Source organism: Panthera onca, chromosome D2, assembly GCF_046562875.1.
Source record: "Panthera onca isolate mPanOnc1 chromosome D2, mPanOnc1 haplotype 2, whole genome shotgun sequence".
Lineage (NCBI taxonomy): Eukaryota > Metazoa > Chordata > Mammalia > Carnivora > Felidae > Panthera > Panthera onca.
In genome coordinates, this window is record NC_138349.1 from 56,649,917 (window position 1) to 56,668,168 (window position 18,252).

Sequence of the window (18,252 nt, forward strand, 5' to 3'; positions counted from 1 at the left end):
AATTGATCACAACCCTTCCCATACCAGGAGTATTGGATACAAGGCCCTTGGCCACAGCTTTTGGAAAAGGTACAAAACAGGTCACTGCTAGTGTGAACATTCACGAAAGCTGGGAAGACTAAGGGCAGTATTCTGGGAACCAGGAAGCTGCCAACATACCCTGTAGCCTTGGGCAAGCTAATCTGCCCACATAAAACACCTATAATGAATGGCTAAGTGCGAATACTTGCATTAAATAGATGAAGATGGCTCATCTGTCACCCAACTGGCTACATCCTACCACCAGGTTCGCATCACTGGGTTTCTCTCTAGATCCTAGCCAAGCCCCTTTGTCTCCAGGACTGCCCTGCTGACTAGTTCCCCAATTTCAGGGAGCCCTGCCATTTCCCGATCCTTTCACCACAAAACAGAACTCAGACCTGTCACTCTCCTGCCTAAAGCCCTGCGGTGGTATCCCATTGCCCTGGGGATGACACGACCCCACCAAGTCTGTACACCCTGCCCACGCTGGGCCACCCTGTCCTGTGACCGCCTCCACCACGCCCCCGCTGTTAGCTCTTTGTCCTGCCTCTGCGTCTTTGCACACCCAGAGCACAGCTGCCTTCCCTCCGCCCTCGTCCAACTCCTCATCCTTGGGGAGAGGCCTTGGCAAGCTTCCTTTATCCCCAGTCTCTCGTAGTGCGGTTAGCGATACAGGTTATGTGTATTTACTATTTGTCTTTCCCCGGAATGTCAGCTCCGCGGAAGGCAGACACGGCGTCTGTTTTGCTCTCCATCCCGACCCCCCCCCCCGACCCCCCCACGCCGCGCACAGTGCCGGCGTTCAGCGGGTGCCCGGCGGCGCCTTTTGCCGAATTGCGATTTACAGGCGAGCAGCCGGAGGCTGGTGATCCGTCCGCTGTGGAGTCGCGCTGAGCTCTCGGAGCTTCCGAGGGGCCTGGCAGACAGGCGGCCCAAGTCAGAGGCGTGGGGAAAGCGTTCCGGGCTTCGAGCGCTCGCGTGGGCCCGGGAGCGCTCGGCGTCGCCAGGGGTTGCGGATGTCGGTGCCACGGCCGCAGCTCCCCACGCTCCCTCCGGGGGCGGGCACGTACCGAGCCACGCCCACGTCCGCCGGGAGGGGCCTGGGGCGCGCGGCAATCCCAGAGCGGACTGGCCGAGTGGTGCAAGGGGCGGGCTCTCGGGGCCCCGCCCCCCCGCGCGCCCGCCCTACAAGCGCCCAGAGGGGCCTCGCCGGGCCTGAAAGACCTGGCGGATTGCGTCCGAGCTCCGGTGCGCGGGGGTTGTGGCCCTGGCGGGGGAGGGCGGTTGCTCTAGGTACCGGGCCCCGGCCTGCCCCACCCCAGTTCCCTCAGCACACGAAAACTGGGAGGCTTAGGCCCGGCGGCAAGGGTAGGGCAAACTCGCCTCCTCCCCGTCCGCCCCTCGAAACTTCTGAGGTCTTCCCAGGTAAGACGGGCTGCCCTCTCCACGCCCCCATCCTGGGAGTGCTCGCGGGTCACTTCTGGGTGGAAGCTAGTGTCACAGGGCAGGGGGAAAACCTCCGTCTGTAGGAAGGAAATCCCTCGGTTTACCCGAGCGCCCACAGTCTCCGGGGTGCCCTAGGAGGTCTGCTTCTCCACCGCCCTCCCCCCCCATGAAGTCCCAGTTCCCGCGGGGACAAAGGCCAGTGGTCCCGAACTAACTCCGGTGGAGCTGGGAACGCCGGGAAGCCTGAAGTCCACCCGGAGCTGCTTTTAGTGGGTGATGTCGGGCGTTTTCCTTCCAACACCACCCACTTAAACTCACTGGCCTTTCCCCTCCAGCAAGAATCCTTCTGACCCTTGGATGTACAGTCGGGGTGGGGAGGGGAGAGGCCCTTGGGAGCTGATGATCCCGCAGGAGGACAGGCACTGGGCAGAGGGTCAGACAGTTTGGGAAGGGGTTTTCGGGTGTCCCAGCCAGCTTCCTACCTTGTGTTCAAAGGCCAGCATGTACAATATGTAAATGTGTAAAATATCAGGGGGGCCTGCCCAGGCTGGTGTGTATAATGCGCATGACCACACTAGTGTCCAAACTCTCAGGCCCCCCTGCCCTCACCCTTGCGCCTAGAGAGGAGCCCTGGGAGGAGCGCTGGGTGAAACCCGGCGTCTGGAGGGCTTCTGCCTTAGGGGAGGAGACCCAGGCCCACTTGGGCCTGGCCTTGTTCAGGACCCCTTAGCGGTGAGGGGGTGGACCTGGGCTGAGCCCGTGTCCTGCAGGGCCAGCCAGGTCTTTGGCAGTGAAATGAAGAAGCCAGGGTCCAGACACAGGCAGTGAGCAGACTGTTGGTGGGGGTGTTTAGGGAACCACAAAGTGACTTGCTCCCAGGAGGGTATACAAGTTCCATGGCCTTGATTTTCTCTTTGAGTGTATGGAACACCTGAAGGAACATGTCTGCCCAGAGCTGCCCCGTGCTGGGCCATGAAAAGACAGCCCCTCTTCAGACTTTCTGTTCCTTCAGGAACTGGTCTTTTTTGGGTTATGTTCCGTGTGTGTCCCCTCAGGGGCCAGTCATGGAAGGCCAGCTCTCAGGCTGTCTAGTGAGGGAGGCTGCCTGCCCCTCTCCCTCCTGCAGGTAGGGAGGAGGTTCAGGGTGAGTCACACTCTAGTGGCCCCCTTATCCGAACTGCCATTATGGAAACATGGCTGTGGAGATCCACCCTTGATATGACTATGATGACTCAAAAAATGGCCTGTTTTATTTGTAACCTCTGTGAAGCAATGCTGGGGCAATGTCCTTGCTCTGATCAGAGCCCACATGGCTCCTGCTGTATTTCTGAAGCATGACCTCTTAACAGCTTTGGCATAAATGTGGCTTCCTTGCTTTTCAGTAGATTCCTAACAGCCCCTTGTTTGTGTTATTAGAGAAAAATCATCCTGTGGTCAGGCTGGTGTCCTTGGCAGAGAAAGTAGGATTGACTGAGAAAATACAAGTGTAAACCAGATTGTGTGTGCGTGTGTGTGTGGGGGGGGGCGGGGGGGCAAAGGTAAAATATAGGAGTTGCTGGACATGTAGGAGTTGTTTTCGTGGATGTTCTTTTATTTATTTTTATTTTGAGAGAGTGTGTGCGTGTGCTCATGTGCAAGCAGGAGAGGGGCGGTGGGGGGGGGGGGGGGGAGAGAATCCCAAGCAGGCACGGCACCATCAGAGTGGAGCCTGACATGGGGCTTGAACTCACGAACCCTGAGATCTTGACCTGACCTGAAACCAAGAGTCAGACATTCAAGGACGCTCAACCGACTGAGTCACCCAGGAGCCCCTGGACGTTCTCTTATGCTGACATTCCTGAGTCTTGACAGATTTCGTTAAGAGTCTCTGGGGTCTCTCCCTTGGCTCGATGTTCGGTTCAGAATCAGACGGTGGGATTGGCAGTTCTTCAAACAGTTGAATCTAGAATTGCCCGACACCTAGCAATCCCACTCCTAGGGATATGTACTCGAGAGAATTAAAAACAAGTATCCACACAAAAACTTTTACACAGATGTTCATAGCAGCGTTGTTCGTAACAGCCACCAGGTGGAACCAACCCAAATGTCCATCAGCTGACAGATGGCGAAACAAAATGTGGTATCTTCGTACGATGGAATGTTAACCATAAGAAGGAATGAAGGGGCACCTGGGGGGCTCAGTCGGTTAAGCGTTCGGCTCTTGATTTCGGCTCAGGTCATGATCTCACGGTTCATGGGATGGAGCCCTGTGTCAGGCTGTGCCCTGACAGCGTAGAGCCTGCTTAGGATTCTCTCTCTCCCCCTCTCTCTCTGCCCCTCCCCTGCTTGTGCTCGCTCGCTGTGTCTCAAAATAAATAAACATGAAAAATAAAAAAAGGAGAAGGATTGACATGGCAATGCATGCTACAGTTTGGACGACTCTTGAAAACACTATGCAAAGTGAAAGAAGCCAGTCACAAAAGGTATGGAATAGGCAGTCTATAGAGACCGAAAGATTAGTGGTTGCCAGCGGCTGGAGGGAGGGGGGGACGGGGAGTGAGTGCTAATGGGTAAGAGGTTATTTTGGGGTGATGCAGATGTTCTGGAATTAGGTCATAGGGATGGTTGCACAACTTTATGAATGTACTAGAAACCGCTGAATTGTATACTTCAAAATTTTATAATATATGAATATCTCAACTTAAAAAAATAAATGGTAGGAGGCCTGCCCTGCTTTTAAACTCTTATTATTTCTGTAAAAATGACATACCCAGTTAAAAATATTCCACAAATACATGGGGCACCTGGGTGGCTCAGTTGGTTGACTTCGGCTTGGGTCTCAACGGTTTGTGAGTCTGAGCCCCACAGTGGGCTCTGCTCTGACAGCAAGGAGCCTGCCTCAGATCCTCTGTCTCCCTCTCTCTCTCCCCCTCCCTTGCCTCTCAAAAATAAATAAACATTAAAACAATATTTACAACACACACACAAAAAGTTCGAAGAAGAAAGTAAAAACATCACCTGGTGACCACTGTTAGCATTCTGGCTCAGAGTGCAGTTCTGGTCAGAGCGTTGAGGATTGAACTTGGACAAATTATTGAACTTGTTTCCAAAATGGGGACAAAACCCCACACCTGTTCAACACGGAGATACGGATAAAAGCACAAAGAGTTCTCGCTGATGTGATCATTACGTGTCTGTGCGTCTGTGTCTGATTTGCACACACCGTGGGATTAGGCTTCGCATGCCTATTACCTAACTTTTTATGGATAGCCTTTTTCTCCCCCCTAAGACTTTATGTTTTTATTTTTTTATTTATTATTAAAAAATTTTTTTTTTAAGTTTACGTATTTATTTTGAGAGAGAGAGAGGGAGCGAGCGGGGGAAGAGCAGAGAGAGAGGGAGAAAGAGAAAATCCCAAGCAGGCTCAGCACCGTCAGTGAAGAGCCCGATGCGGGGCTTGAACTCACGAACCGCCGAGTCCATGACCTGAGCCGAAACCAAGAGTTGAGCGCTCAACCGACTGAGCCACCCAGGTGCCCCTAAGACTTTATGTTTTTAGAGTAGTGTTAGGGCACAGCAAAGTAGAGGGGAGGGTGCAGAGATTTCCCCCGTGCCCCCTGCCCCTACACAAATATGGCTTCTCCCATTGGCAACACCACTTTTCCAGAGTGATACATTTCTTAGAGTTGATAAACCTGCATTGACATAATCATCCAGAGGCCATAGGGTTAACTCTTGGTTCTGTACATTCTATGGGTGGGGACTAGCCATGGACAGAATTTTCATGTGAAAAATCATCACTCTAAAAACAAATGGCTCCAGAATATTCCATCGTATGGGTGTATAATAGTGTCGTCTGCCATTTATGGAGGTTTCCATTGATTGATGGCATCTCCCATTTATTGAGGCCGTTTGCGCAGCCATCCTGCTATGTTAGCACATATAATTCAGCCTACACTTTCTGACCACCTTTAGGCTATGTAGCTGGGAAGGCAGGTCTATGACCTAAGCCCCTGGTTTCGGCACGCTGCAAATTAAGTTGTGCCTAGCAGGGTCTAGCTGTCCTTGGGGCTATGGGAGAATTGGCATTAGAATAGCCAAGGGAGGGTCGGCGTGGCGTGTCGGAGAGTGTTGGGGAGGGGAGGCTGCTGGGGAGGAAAGGTGGAATGGGCTGGGGAGCTGCCAGCCTCCAGTCCCCAAGTGGGAGTGTCAGAGGCTAGGGGAGGGGTACAGATTCCAGGAGAGGCCTCAGGCGGTTTGGATTGTAAAAGAGCTTCCTCTTCCCTGGCGCAGCTTTGGCAGCCCCTCCTAGGCCTGGCTCTGCCCTCGGGCCCCAAACCTTCTACTGGGAGCTCTGGGGAAGCAATTTACTTTTATTGAGGGGTGTACCTAGTTGGGCAAGGCCAAGGTTAGGCTTCCTTTGGGGAAGCCAGTTGATGATCTGGGGGGTCTGAGGGAGCAGAGATTCAACTCCTTGGCCAGCCCACTGTCCGTCAGGCTTATGCTGGGGTTGCTGGACTTTCTGCCCTGGGAAGGAGATTCTGGCCTAAGCTTTTCTTTGGTGGTGAAGGCCCCTGGCCCCGGCTGTTTTTCAAGGCTCCTCCTTGAGCTGCCCTGCATGGTCCAGTGTGACCCAGCCCTTCCCAACAAGCTGTGTATTCTCTCTAGGGCCTGTGCCCTACTTGGAGGCAGAGTTCTCTGGTTTTTGTCCGACCTCCTTGCTGACTGCTGGCCCCAAGAGTAGGCTGGCACAGAGGGGGCTGTGTTGAAGGGGGCCGGTGAAATGTATCTCTTCCATAGCTTGCCTCACTGTCTCCCACATTCACAGGCCCTGCTCGGCTTCTGGTATCCTCTCTTGGCCTCTGGCTGGGTTCCTGGGCCCTCTTGGGTCCTGGCCTTGGGAGATATTCTCCTTCTGGCCCAGTTGGTAGATTCAGACTGATGAACACACAGGGGCCAACTCTGGACAGCCTTTCTGAGGGCCTGGAACAGTGAAGGTGGCGCTGCATGCTGGGGATTTGTCTTGGTCACAGCCCTGCTGAGGACTCAGTTTCTTCATCTGTAAAATGGGTGGGATGTACAATCCTTGATGCACTGGGAACCATTCAGCCAATGAGAAATAAAGTTAAATCTCTAATGATTTCCTGTGCCAAAGCTACCGGCTCTGCCGGAGCTGGTTCTGTCTCCCCCAGGGGAGAAATGAGGCAGCGGGGATTTGAATGCCAATGAGAATGGTGCCTGGAGGTCCATCCAACCTTAAGCTGCCTTCATAAGTAGGGGAAGATCCACGTCTTGGAAACTTACATGTGCAAGGACATTTCAGGGTGTCCCCTCCCATTACAGGCCCAGAGAGGGGAGGGGTTGTGCCCCAGGCCACACAGATGGTGCAGGAACGCGTAGTGGCCTTCCAGCTGCCTGTAGTGCTGAGAGGGTCCCAGATGGCCCGGAACGTGCTTCCCCATTGAGCCTTTTGACAGCTTGCTGTCTGTCCTTCAAAGTTGCCCGGAGTTCCAGTTTCTTACTTCTCTGCCTCGCCTCCCCCTGCTTCCCCAAAACACCCCTTCCCTGAAGCCCACAGCAGCTGTTGGCCTCTCCTGCTGCTTTCTGCGTGCAGCTTTGGTGTAAGCTTTTGTTTCTTTCCTCAGCGTTTCTCTCCGGCAGCCTGGCTTATTTCTGCCTCTCCTTGGAGCCTGGCTCAGGCCAGGAGCTTTGCTTGCCTGTCGCCCCTGAGCCAGCATCTCCCGGCAGGATGCTCTCAGGATCTCAGCTGCAGTCAGGACTGCTCCCCACAAGGCTCCCACCCGAGGGAGCCCAGAGGCCTGGACCAGGAGCGCCCTTCTCCGGGGCTAAGCTGCTCTGGAGACCAGGCCCCTCGCCACAGCCCCAGGCCAGCGCCTCGGCTCTCCATGGAGGCACCAGGTGACCCAGGCCCTTGGGAGGGTGAGCCTCAGGGACAGCCTCCCAGACTGGCTAGGAGAGCTCAGGTAAACTGCTCTCTTCTTCTTTTTCCTTTGTGCTCAGTGGTTCGGTGCCTAGTGACCCCTGCCTCGGAAGTCCTCTAGCGTCCGCTTCAGTTCTGTGCCAAGCAGTGTGTCCCGAATCTCAGCTCCTCAGGGATTCAACCATAGTTGGTTCTCAGTCTGCCAGGAGCTGGTCAGGCTGCCCCAGTCCACGTGTGGGCGTCAGGGGCACACTCGGCCTGCAGATCTGGCTTCCGCCCTCTGCGGATGCTCTCACAGATGACCTGTCCCAGGCAGGGAGCAGGACCTCGCACCCCACTCCCTCTGACCGGAGTCTGCATGATGAGTGCTTCTCCCTCACCCTCCCTCCCTCACCTACCAGCAGGTGTTCTTCCTGCCCCCCTGGGGGATGTTGCTCAGCCATCTTGGAGCACCTTTGCTGTCCCAGGAATGCTGGGGGCAGGGTGACTTGCCTACCGCAGGCCCCTCTTCATGACCCCAATCATACCACACCCTGTTTGCACCTTGATTGTCATAACCTGCTAATTGATCTCCTTAGAGACCTGGGGTTCTCCCTCCTTAGACCTGGGGTTCAAGGCGGTGACCCGTGAGCCGGGCAGAATCGGTGTCCGCTTGGTGCAGTGCTTAAAGAATTTTGCTTAGTTCTTTTAACGTGGTCTGTGCGTGCCAGTTCCCCACGGGCGTGCCCACCGCTTCTCGTTGCTGTGTGCCTGCCTAGCGTCGCTCATCAACATCATCCACCTCACCCTCTGAGTCTGCAAGTCCTGCCTTTACAAGGGCAGGGATGGTGTCCGTCTGTCTGTCTGTCTGTCTGTCTGTGATTACTGCGTCCACAGCACAGAGCGTGCCCCAAAGCAGCAACTCAGTTAATGCATGTTGCTGAGTGGACAACTATACTGAGTGAAAAAAGTGCACAACAATTTGGTTAATGTGGGCAAAAAGTAATATTGAGGGTGCACAGAATATCTCTGGAAGAATTCAGATAAACTCGGTAATAGCGGCTGCCTTGGAGGAGGGAGCTGGGTGGTTGGGGAATGGGATGGAATTAGGATACACCTTGTTCCTCTGGAATTTAATTCAAATGCCACAACATTGCAATTTCATTAATAGATAGTTACATACTTTAGAAAGATCAAGTCCCCGGGTGCCTGGCTGGCTCATTTGGTAGAGTACGTGACTCTTGATCTTGGGGTTGTGAGTTTGAGCCCCATGTCAGGTGTAGAGTTTATAAAAAAAAAAAAAAAAAAAAAAAAAAGGAAATAAAAAGATCAAATCTTGGCATTTGGGGACTTTCTTGCTGTGGACCACCCCTGCCCTCCCAGCTCTTGAGGCCCCTGACCCTAATGTGGTGTCTTCTCCTATCCCAGGAGCACCCGGTCTGAGATGGGGTCCCAGGTCTCCGTGGACGTGGGAGCTGTGAACGTGGTGGTCGTGGGTGGGGGCTTCGGTGGGATCGCCGCCGCCAGCCAGCTGCAGGCTCTGAACATCCCCTTCGTGCTGGTGGACATGAAGGACTCCTTCCACCACAACGTGGCAGCCCTCCGGGCCTCCGTGGAAAGCGGTAACAGCCTCTTTTCTGGGGCTTTCTTTGTGCGAACGGTCTTGTTAACCACTCTGGGTCTGGAGGGGTTTTCTCCACTTAGGGCAAGTCCTGAATTCTGCCTTTAGACAAATTCCAGAGATTCTTAAGAAGGTCACTGGCCTTAAGCAGCGCCCATAGCAAGGCTGCAGAAGTAAGAGCTGGAAACTTCCCTGAGGACCTGGTGAGGCCCAGGCTGGTGCTTTTAGGGGGTGGTGGTATCCCGGGAATACCACTGACTCGGCTGTTTGGCCAAGGATACCCCTCAGGAAAGGTTCTGAGTTTTTGTGGCCTCCTATGGGCAGCTGACTTTTACTCTGTGACCTCCTCTGTGTCCATTCCCCAGGGTTTGCCAAAAAGACGTTCATTTCCTACTCGGAGACCTTTAAGGAAAACTTCCGGCAGGGGCTGGTAGTAGAGGTGGACCTCCAGAATCAGACGGTGCTGCTCGAGGATGGCGAGGTGAGCGTCCTGGGGGCTGACCCGACCCTCAGCTGGCTTCGGGAGGCCCCCCACCCCCACCCCGGGGGCTGCGGCTGCTGGTGGGGAAGAACGCGGCCGGTCTCAAGGGCTGAGAGAGTCATCTGTGGCCCCTACGTGGTGCCGGGTGGACAGCAGATGCCTCATAAGCAACGACCTGACCACAGCGGCCACAAGAGTGTGGTGGCACTTCTCCTCAGCCTTTCCTGTACGCCACGCACCGTCTTCAGCCTTCCTGAGTCGCACTTCGTGCCCACCATGACTGTGAGGGCGGTGGTATAGCCTCACTTTACAGGGAGGTTGGTTAAGCGGCTTGCCCAAGATCCCACCCCTTGTGAGAGACTCAGCCAGGACTTGAACCCAGGCTGTTTCACCCCAGGGTCTACGCTCTGATAGCTGGGGTCCCAGACCAGGCCCGGGCCCGGCCAGCCTGTGGGGGCGCTCCAGGCTGTGTAGACTCGGTCATGTAGGTGTACACGTGATCCCACATCCCCCGGATTGGGAGGTGACTGGGGCAGAGGTCTTCGCTCGTGTCTGCAACCCCCAGCCCCGGTGGAGCCCACGGCCTGGTACCTGCAGTGACCAGAGGTCCCTCAGTGAGCTGCCGTGTGTCGTATTAAGGGTCACCTCCAGTCTGGCCCTCTTCTCTATTCAAAGCTCAGGGGGGACTGGAGAGAGGGGACTCCGTCTCTGTCCTCAGTGATTTAGTGTGACTCGGGCTTTCTTGAATTAATTTTCAGGCTGGGGAATCTCTTGGTTGGAAAGATGACCGAGTCTCCTTGTCCTGTGGTTTGGGCCACGGGGAAGGGGCTGAGTGGGACACAGCCCTTCCGTTCTCCCTTCCCCCAGAGCAGCTCTGGTTTTGTCCGCTTTATGTATTTAGGCTCCAAACAATTTCCCTCTTTCCCTCCCTCCCTCCCTCCCCCCTTTTTTTTTTTTTGGCTTGTAAAATCCCTAGGAAATTCTAAACTGACTCCACATGGGAAGTTCGAGTCCTGCTTATCTCCACGAGTAGTTTCCTGTCCCTGCTTACCTGCCCGCTGCATGGGGGTGCATCCCTCCCGTTTCTGTGGGGGGAAGGAGGCTCTGGCAGGAGGTACAGGCCACTTCCTTAGGTGTATCCCGGGGTTCTGGTGCTACCCCGTGGCCGGGCAGTGTCGTGATTTTGCTCCTTTCAGAGGAGGGTGGCCTCAGTGTGCCCAGAGGGGCCTCCCCGACCTGGTGCCTCTTGCCCAGCGGCCTGATGGCATTCACTAGTAGTCCGGGGCTGCCCTCACTTCCTTTCCCTTGCTCCCTACAGGCCCTGCACTTCTCACATCTTATCCTGGCCACTGGCAGCACCGCGCTCTTTCCGGGCAAGTTTAACCGGGTGGCCAGCCGGGAGGTTGCTATCCAGGCCTACGAGGACATGGTGAAGCAGGTGAGCTGCCCGTTGGCCAGGGCGGGCTAGCGAGGGCCAGGTGGACCCCCGGGAGGGTGGGACCACTATGGCGAGCCCCGGGCGCAGCCGTGAAGGTGGGGCGTTACTAGGGAGAGACTCCCTGGGGGGAGGCCTTTGTTCCTGTCATTGAAGTCTGGACATGAGCACCCCAGACCTCACACAGTGACTGGTGTGGGTCCCCGACTTGTCTCTGTTGGGGTCCCGTTTGCACAAGGCTTTGTGTTTCACAGAGTGGGCTCGGATCCATGATCGCAGGCAGCTTTCACTGAGAGGTGGGCGGGCGGGGTCCGGCACCACTGGGGTGAGGAGTGGAGACCCAGAGAAGGATCCCGAGGCGGCTGCTACCGCGTGACTGCGGCCAGGCCCTGCCCTCTCTGCCCAGCCGCTGAGGAGCCTGGGGAACCTCTCTCGCGTCGTCAGGGACAGACGTGAGTGTCAGGGTCGGGATCCCGGCTGTGAACTCAGGCAGACCTGGGCCGCGGTCACCTGCCCCTTGGGGCTGATGCAAGAATCGAGGGAGCAGACGCAGGGAGATGGCCGGCCCTGTGGAAGCACATTTGAATCCCAGACTCGGAAAGGCTTCTGTTCTCTTCTTGGGGCCAAGGGGCCCACGCCCTGGCCGAGCCACGGGGCGGACTGGGTCTGAGGGCGCGTGTTACACTTCCTTCCGCTGCAGGTCCGGCGCTCGCGGTCCGTGGTGGTGGTGGGAGGCGGCTCTGCCGGAGTGGAGATGGCGGCAGAGATTAAAACCGAATTCCCCGAGAAAGAGGTGGGCGTGCGGCCTTGTCTTTGCACTCGGGACCCAGCTTCTCTGCGCATCGGCTTGGGTGGCGGTGCTCTGCGAACTTGGAGCGCGAACGCGTGTTTCCGCGCCCTGCTCTCTGCCGTGGGGCGTCCCCTCGAGTTCCTCTCTCGGAGAACCAGGGCCAGTGAGGGGTCCCACCCTCCGGTCCAGCCAGGAGGCGTGAGGTGAACTCCCGTGTCCCCTGCCGTGTTCCAGCCTCTTGAGATACAAACGTAGACCTTGGTTCCCTCTTTTTGCCGGCCCGCAGAGACCCCTGCGGTGGGTGTTCCGTGTGAGGCAGGCAGCGGCTGTTTGGTCTTCAGGAGACCGTGGGCCTGGCCCTGGGTGGCTCCGAGAAAGGAACCTCACTGGCCGTGCTGGGGAAGGACTGGCCAGCAACCCCCCCCCCCCCCCCCCCGCCCGGGGACGGTGGCCTTGTTCCCTTTTACTGATGGAGGGGTGGAGAAGCTGCCTGGTCCCCTGGAGAGAAATAGGACACCCTGGCGGGATGTAGAGGCTCGGCCGAGGGCTGAGTGGTGGTGGGTGATTATGGGACCTCGATGCAAGAGCTTGCTTGCAGCTGATGCCGGACCAGCTTTCGAGAGCCACATGGGCCCTGTGGCTGTTCTTTTTCCCTAAGGAAGGGCGGGTTGGCTTTGAAAAGTAAGATCAATATGGACGAATTGAATTACATGGCTGTTCTGCGGCAAATTATTGGTAATTATTATGAGCGATTGATGTAAAAGTTTGTTAATTTTGATTTATGGGGTAAAGACCAGTCTGAGGTAGTTAAGTCAGTCAGTATGGCTTCCGTATGTTTATAACTGGTGGACAAATCCAGGTAATACTGGCCACCCTTTATTTGGCCCTCAGTATGTGCTTCATACCTGTTTTCCCAGTTCATCATTACAAATGTGCTAGGAACGGGACTGGATCCCTGTTTGACGGACTCTTTGGGAAGTGTAGATTGGGTTTCTGAGAGGAGGCTTCAACTCAGGCAGTCTGACTTTAAAGCCCAAGCTTCTGGGGTGCCTGGGTGGCTCAGTCGGTTAGGCGTCTGACTTCGGCTCAGGTCATGATCTCATGGTTCGTGAGTTCGAGCCCCGCACCGGGATCTGTGCTGACGGGTCAGAGCCTGGAGGCTGCTTCGGATTCTGTGTCTCCCTCTCTGCCCCTCCCCCTCTGCTCTGTCTCTGTCTCTCTCAAAACTAAACAAACGTTAAAAAAAATTTTTTTAAAGCCCAAACTTTGAGCATCATTCGGGGCTGCCCCCCACTTCCCTGTGCTCACCCAGACAGCAAGGAGACGTGCCTGCGAGTGCCAGTTTTAGAACCAACTTTAATGTCAGTGTCAGCCTGAGTTGTAGTTAGAATGTCAATGGTTTATATATAGACTATAATTATAGGTGCCCGAGGTTGCCTGAAAATCGTTTTCCACGTGGCCCCGGGAGCGGGGTGGGGTATGGAGCACTGGTACATTCTGAAAGAGTCTTAGGCCAGGCGATGTGGGCTCCAGCCCAGCTCGCTGTGATCTGGTTCCGGCATTGGGCGGATGACTTCTCCAGGGCCTCAGTTTCCTCACTTGTAAACTGGCGGTTGGCGAGGAGGTAGAAGAGATAGACTGATGGCATTTTTAAGCCTCTTCGTGTGAACAGGAGACTCAGTGGCTCCTTCTCTGCTCTGTGGTCGTTTGTCCCAGGTCACTCTCATCCACTCCCACGTGGCCCTTGCCGACAAGGAGCTCCTGCCCTGTGTCCGGCAGGAAGCGAAGGAGATCCTGCTCCAGAAAGGCGTGCGGCTGCTGCTGAGTATGTGTGCAAGTCCCCCCGCCGCCCTGCCCCTCTGCCTGGCCCTGTGAGATGTGCCCAGAGGCTTGGTCCCTGCCCCAGCTGGAGGACCCTCGGTGTCCTGGGGTCGAACCTTGTTGTCCAGCTGGAGGCTCTGTGTGTCTTCAGACAGGCCAGAGGCCCTGGGACTTACAGGATTCCCCTGCCACGGAGGCAGCGCTGTCCTGACTATTGCTTTGGACACAGTGCAGGTGGTACCGGTTTGCTGAACGACTTAAGAAATCACCTAAAGGATCTGACCTGAATTATGATGACTCTGTGGTAGCGAATGGTGGGGGTTTTTTTGGTTTGTATTCGGAAAGTGGTGAGGAGTGTAGCCTTTGATGAGAGCAGGAGGGGAGGGCACCACCCAGCTCGTTCAGAGAGCCAGGCCCTAACCCCTGCGCTGTGACCACTCCGTTTCCGGGGCTCAGCGTCTGCGCTTTTCACAGGGAGGCGTGACGTTCCTGCTCCATGCAGACCCCTCCCGGCTCCTGGTCCCTTTGTAACTGGCTGTGCAGTACTGTGACCACCTTTGCTTTGAGGCAGTGTGGAAAGTAGGCTGGCTTCTGGACTTTTCTTGCTTTCACCTCAGTGGTGCGCCTGGAGAGCCTTCCTGCCTGGTTAGGATGATGTAGCTGACTCTCTGGGAGGTGTGGCGGAGGTCTTCCTCAAACAGCTTTTCCCAGAACGTCTTGGGAAACTCAGTTTCACTTTTGCACGCTGCTTCGGGGAACTTTCCTCCCTTTGGATCCTCTGGGGTGGCCGGAAGTCCACGCTGCGCTTCTTGGGGCAGCAGGGTGGACTGGCAGAGGGGCAGGGGGGACGCCAGGAGCAGAGCAGTCGCCTAGTTGGGCCCCAACAGCCCAGGGCTTCCCGGGTCACCCTTGGCTTGGGCCCCAGCCCCCTGCCGGCCTCCTGCTCACAGATCTCCCTTGACAGGTGAACGGGTGAGCAACCTGGAGGAGCTGCCCCTCAACGAGTATCGAGAGTGCATCCAGGTGCACACGGACAAAGGCACAGAGGTGGCCACTAACCTGGTGATTGTCTGCAACGGTATTAGGATCAACAGCGCCGCCTACCGCAGTGCGTTCGGTAAGCAGGGGCTGGTGCCCACTCCCCGGGCCGCCTCACCCTTCAGCCGCTGCAGGCCGAGCAGGCCTCTCCACCAGGAATCCGGTCGCCATCCCTTCCCCCTCCATCCCAACCGCTCAGGTCTCTTCTGAATGGTGACATCAGACTTTAAGTTCAAGTCTGGATCCGCTCTTGTTGTGCCTTCTTTCGTTGTGGCCGCGACTTAACCCCGGGGTGGCCCAAGTGACGGGTCTTTCAAAATCGGAGCCCGCCCCCTTGTGGTGAGAGATGGGAGCAGGTTTCAGAGCCAAGGAAAGATCCATTGTTTCACTTTCTTGGTACCCGAAGGGGAGGAAATTCCTGGGTCAGGCCTTTTACTATTCACAGGTATGCCGTTCGCCCCAGGCCCCGATGCAAACATTTGGCCATTCAGCTTGGAATGACCATTTGGGGAGTAGAGGCAATCATGCGGCTTGAACTCTCCTGCTCACTGAAAGGTGAGAAGAGGCGGAGTCTCGGCCTCCGTGTGTGAGCCAGGGACCGTGACTCTTCCTCGGCCCCGTGATTGCTGTGTCCCCAGGTCCCTATCATTTACTCCGTAGCACCCTTCCTGGACAAGGAGCTCCTGTTTGGGTCCTACAGGAAAGAATTGGCCAATCACAGAAGAAGGAAGCTAGTCCCGGCCATGAGTAGGGGTAGGATTGAGTGCTTATAATGCACAGAGATCCCAGAATTTTACACCCGTTGGTCTTAATGTTATATTTTCTTTTTTTTTTTTTTAATGTTTTATTTTTGAGAGGGGCAGGGGTGGACACACGGGAGGGACAGAGAGAGAGGGAGACAGAGGATCCGAAGCAGGCTCTGCACCGTTAGCGCAGAGCCTGACGCAAGGCTCGGACTCACGAGCCGCGAGATGATGACTCGAGCCGAAGTCGGACGCTTAATGACTGAGCCACCCAGGCGCCACTTAATGTTACATTTTCAAAGATAATTCTTTTAAGCCCCTTAAAAAGAAAAGTTTAGCATTTTCTAGAGCCCTACGTTTACTTTCAGAATCTGATCCGTGTTCAGAAGGAAATTCAAGACTTGGTTAAGTTGCAGCTTGATCACTGTAAGGTAATCAGCGTTAAGCACGGTAACTTAGAGCGTCAGATGCATTATATAAGGTGGCACTTTCTGTCTTTCTGACCAGTTTCCAACCCGGAATAGTTACCTGGCCTCTGCAGGAAGAGTTCTGAGATGGGGACTTTAGGCAGACATGAATTGGGTGGCCTGCTCGCCTCCTGAGGCCGTGCCCCTGGAGGGCGGCCTAGCCGGCACCAGAGGCCATCTTCACTGTGCCCTCGCGGCCACTTGACACGGCAGCTCGGGAGCCTGGTTTCAGGGTTGGCTCTTCCTGGCAGAAAGTCATCTGGCCGGCGATGGCGCTCTGCGAGTGAACGAGTATCTCCAGGTGGAGGGCTGCAGCCACATCTATGCCATCGGCGACTGCGCAGATGTGAGGGAGCCCAAGATGGCCTACCACGCCGGCCTCCACGCCAACGTTGCCGTGGCCAACATCGTCAACGCCAGGAAACAGAGGCCCCTCAAGGCCTACAAGCCAGGTGAGGAAGCCCCAGGTACTTCTCGGTTTGCGGAGAGCTGGGTTAGACGCGGTGAAGCCTTTGCGAGCTTTTGGACGAAGTGGGCCTAGAACACCCTCTCAAGGCTGGCGATGGAAGCGTCCCCCTGGAGCTCGTTAAAAATAAGTCGGGACTCGCCCGTCTTCCTAAAAGTCATGCGCGTTTCCCTCTCCTCAGACCGAAGGCCCCGGAGAGGACTGTGCTCTGGGGATGGCAGGCCTGCGAGTGGTGAGCGGGAGTCGAGCGTGTGTGCACGTGTCTGCTCCACAGGCGCGCTGACGTTCCTCCTGGCCATGGGGAGAAATGACGGCGTGGGCCAGATCAGCGGCTTCTATGTGGGGCGGCTCATGGTTCGGCTGGCCAAGAGCCGGGACCTGTTCGTCTCCTCGAGCTGGAAGACCATGCGGCAGTCTCCACCCTGAGCGGGAGCTGGGCCGCCGCCAGGTGAACGGATTGCTTGACCAGAGGTACCCACCTGACAAAGGCCAAAGAGCAAAGGCTCGTTTCCTAGAGTAAGGTGCCAGTGATGGACTGACCAGAAACCCACCTTACGGAAAACCAAAACCGGGAGAGAAAGAGAGAGCCGGAGAGGGAGAGAGAGGGGCATTAGAAAAGACACCCCCTAGAGGATGCTTTCTGGGGTTGGAGAGGTCGGCTTGCAGTTGTGCTGGCTGAGGGGTTCGCCTGGTCCGGGGGAGGGCATAGCCAGCCTTCTCTACCCCGGGCTCTTCGTGTGTGTGTGTGTGTGTGTGTGTGTATGCACGTGTTGGCATTCAGGACTCTCAGAGCAAGAGAGAGCAGGCTCTCCTGGTGGCTGAAATCCTGTCTTATTAGGGCAGGCAGGGGAACCTGCATGGTGGGACCATCTAAGGAGTGGGATTTGGGGTCGAGATGGTCTGCACCCCGAGCCTCTCCCATCAGATCATGGGTGGGGAAGCCTGTGCATTCTTCGACACCCAGGTTGTTAATAGAAGCCTAATTTTAAACTGTTAGTCCCTGTAATCTTTAATCTTCACAAAACTTTGTATATTTCCATTTCTAGGTCCCGATGATATACCATAGGTTATATTTAAGAAGAAAGAGTTAGATAAATTTCCCTCCCGGTTAGCCTATCCTAACAGAGAGTGAGTTTTTCCAAAGCTAACAGGTTAAGACGGAAGCCTGGCCCGCCAGCCACTGGACATGTTAAGGAAAGGCAGCCGAGCTAACAGGACCCTTGGGTGGGTTGCCACTGGGCTGACGTTCAGGGAGCAGACGGGGGCTCAACATGCTTCTAGGCTGCCGTCACGGTCAGTTGTGCAAGGGACAAAACTCCGGCTGATGCTGGGGGTGGGGGACCCTGTGGGAACCTCTGGGGTTTTGTGCTTCTGGTTTCCTGGCCAGCCCCAGTGACATTTACGTGGAGGCCCAGCCGTGTGGCAATGCCTGCCACCGACCGCGTTAAGGCACATAAAGGACTCGTCTGTCTGGGAGAAGACTTCCAGTTGGGGGGAGGGAGTTTATTTTGGAAGACGTGGGTTAAATCTCCATAATGGAAGTGGTTGGTGATCTCACTGGAATAAATTCAGGCCCGGCTCACTTTTGATGGTGGCCTCTGGGTACTTGGCCAGAGTCCTTGGGACACCAGCCTCACCAGGGTTCTGAGTGCTCCCTGTCTGGGCTGTGGCCTGGGTCGGTTCCATTTGTTACCCAGGCCTAAGTGACACGCGTGCCTCTCTCCCAAAGGATGACTACCCCACCGGAGGCTTCACCCAGGGCTCCGTTCCTGTGGGCCACGGCCAACCAGGCTCCCCTTCTGGAAGCAGGACCTGCTGCCTGAGAGACAAAGGCTATTCTGTGCTGTCTGACCTGGGGACTAGCAGGGTGGGAGTCTTGGCTCATTAGTGACAGGCCTTGTCCTATTTATAACATTTTACAAGTGTCCCCCCACGGGGACATGGTTTTTCCAAACTGAGGAAAATATTGCAATAAAAGAATATGTTGTAAGAAAGACACTGGATCTTCTGTGTTTTTTTTTGTT

General features: G+C 55.7%; 1 protein-coding gene across 6 annotated transcripts; it reads left to right on the forward strand.

Moving 5' to 3' along the window:
- Window positions 1-1,022: 1,022 nt before the first annotated feature.
- AIFM2 (AIF family member 2, ferroptosis suppressor) lies at window positions 1,023-18,224 on the forward strand. 6 transcript variants are annotated; one of them, XM_060642537.3, is made up of 12 exons: window positions 1,187-1,446; window positions 3,845-3,929; window positions 8,795-8,988; window positions 9,353-9,468; window positions 10,787-10,906; window positions 11,604-11,696; window positions 13,410-13,518; window positions 14,479-14,631; window positions 15,213-15,305; window positions 16,014-16,214; window positions 16,503-16,676; window positions 17,958-18,224. In XM_060642537.3, exons 2-11 carry the CDS (start codon window positions 3,868-3,870, stop codon window positions 16,652-16,654), a joined length of 1,293 nt encoding a protein of 430 aa, XP_060498520.3. In that variant the 5' UTR covers window positions 1,187-1,446; window positions 3,845-3,867; the 3' UTR covers window positions 16,655-16,676; window positions 17,958-18,224. The 6 variants fall into 6 exon arrangements, with proteins under 6 accessions (XP_060498522.3, XP_060498520.3, XP_060498519.3 ...); XM_060642536.3 differs by having other exon boundaries at window positions 1,188-1,446; window positions 16,503-16,699; XM_060642535.3 differs by having other exon boundaries at window positions 1,188-1,446; window positions 16,503-18,224.
- The last annotated feature ends 28 nt before the right edge of the window (window positions 18,225-18,252 follow it).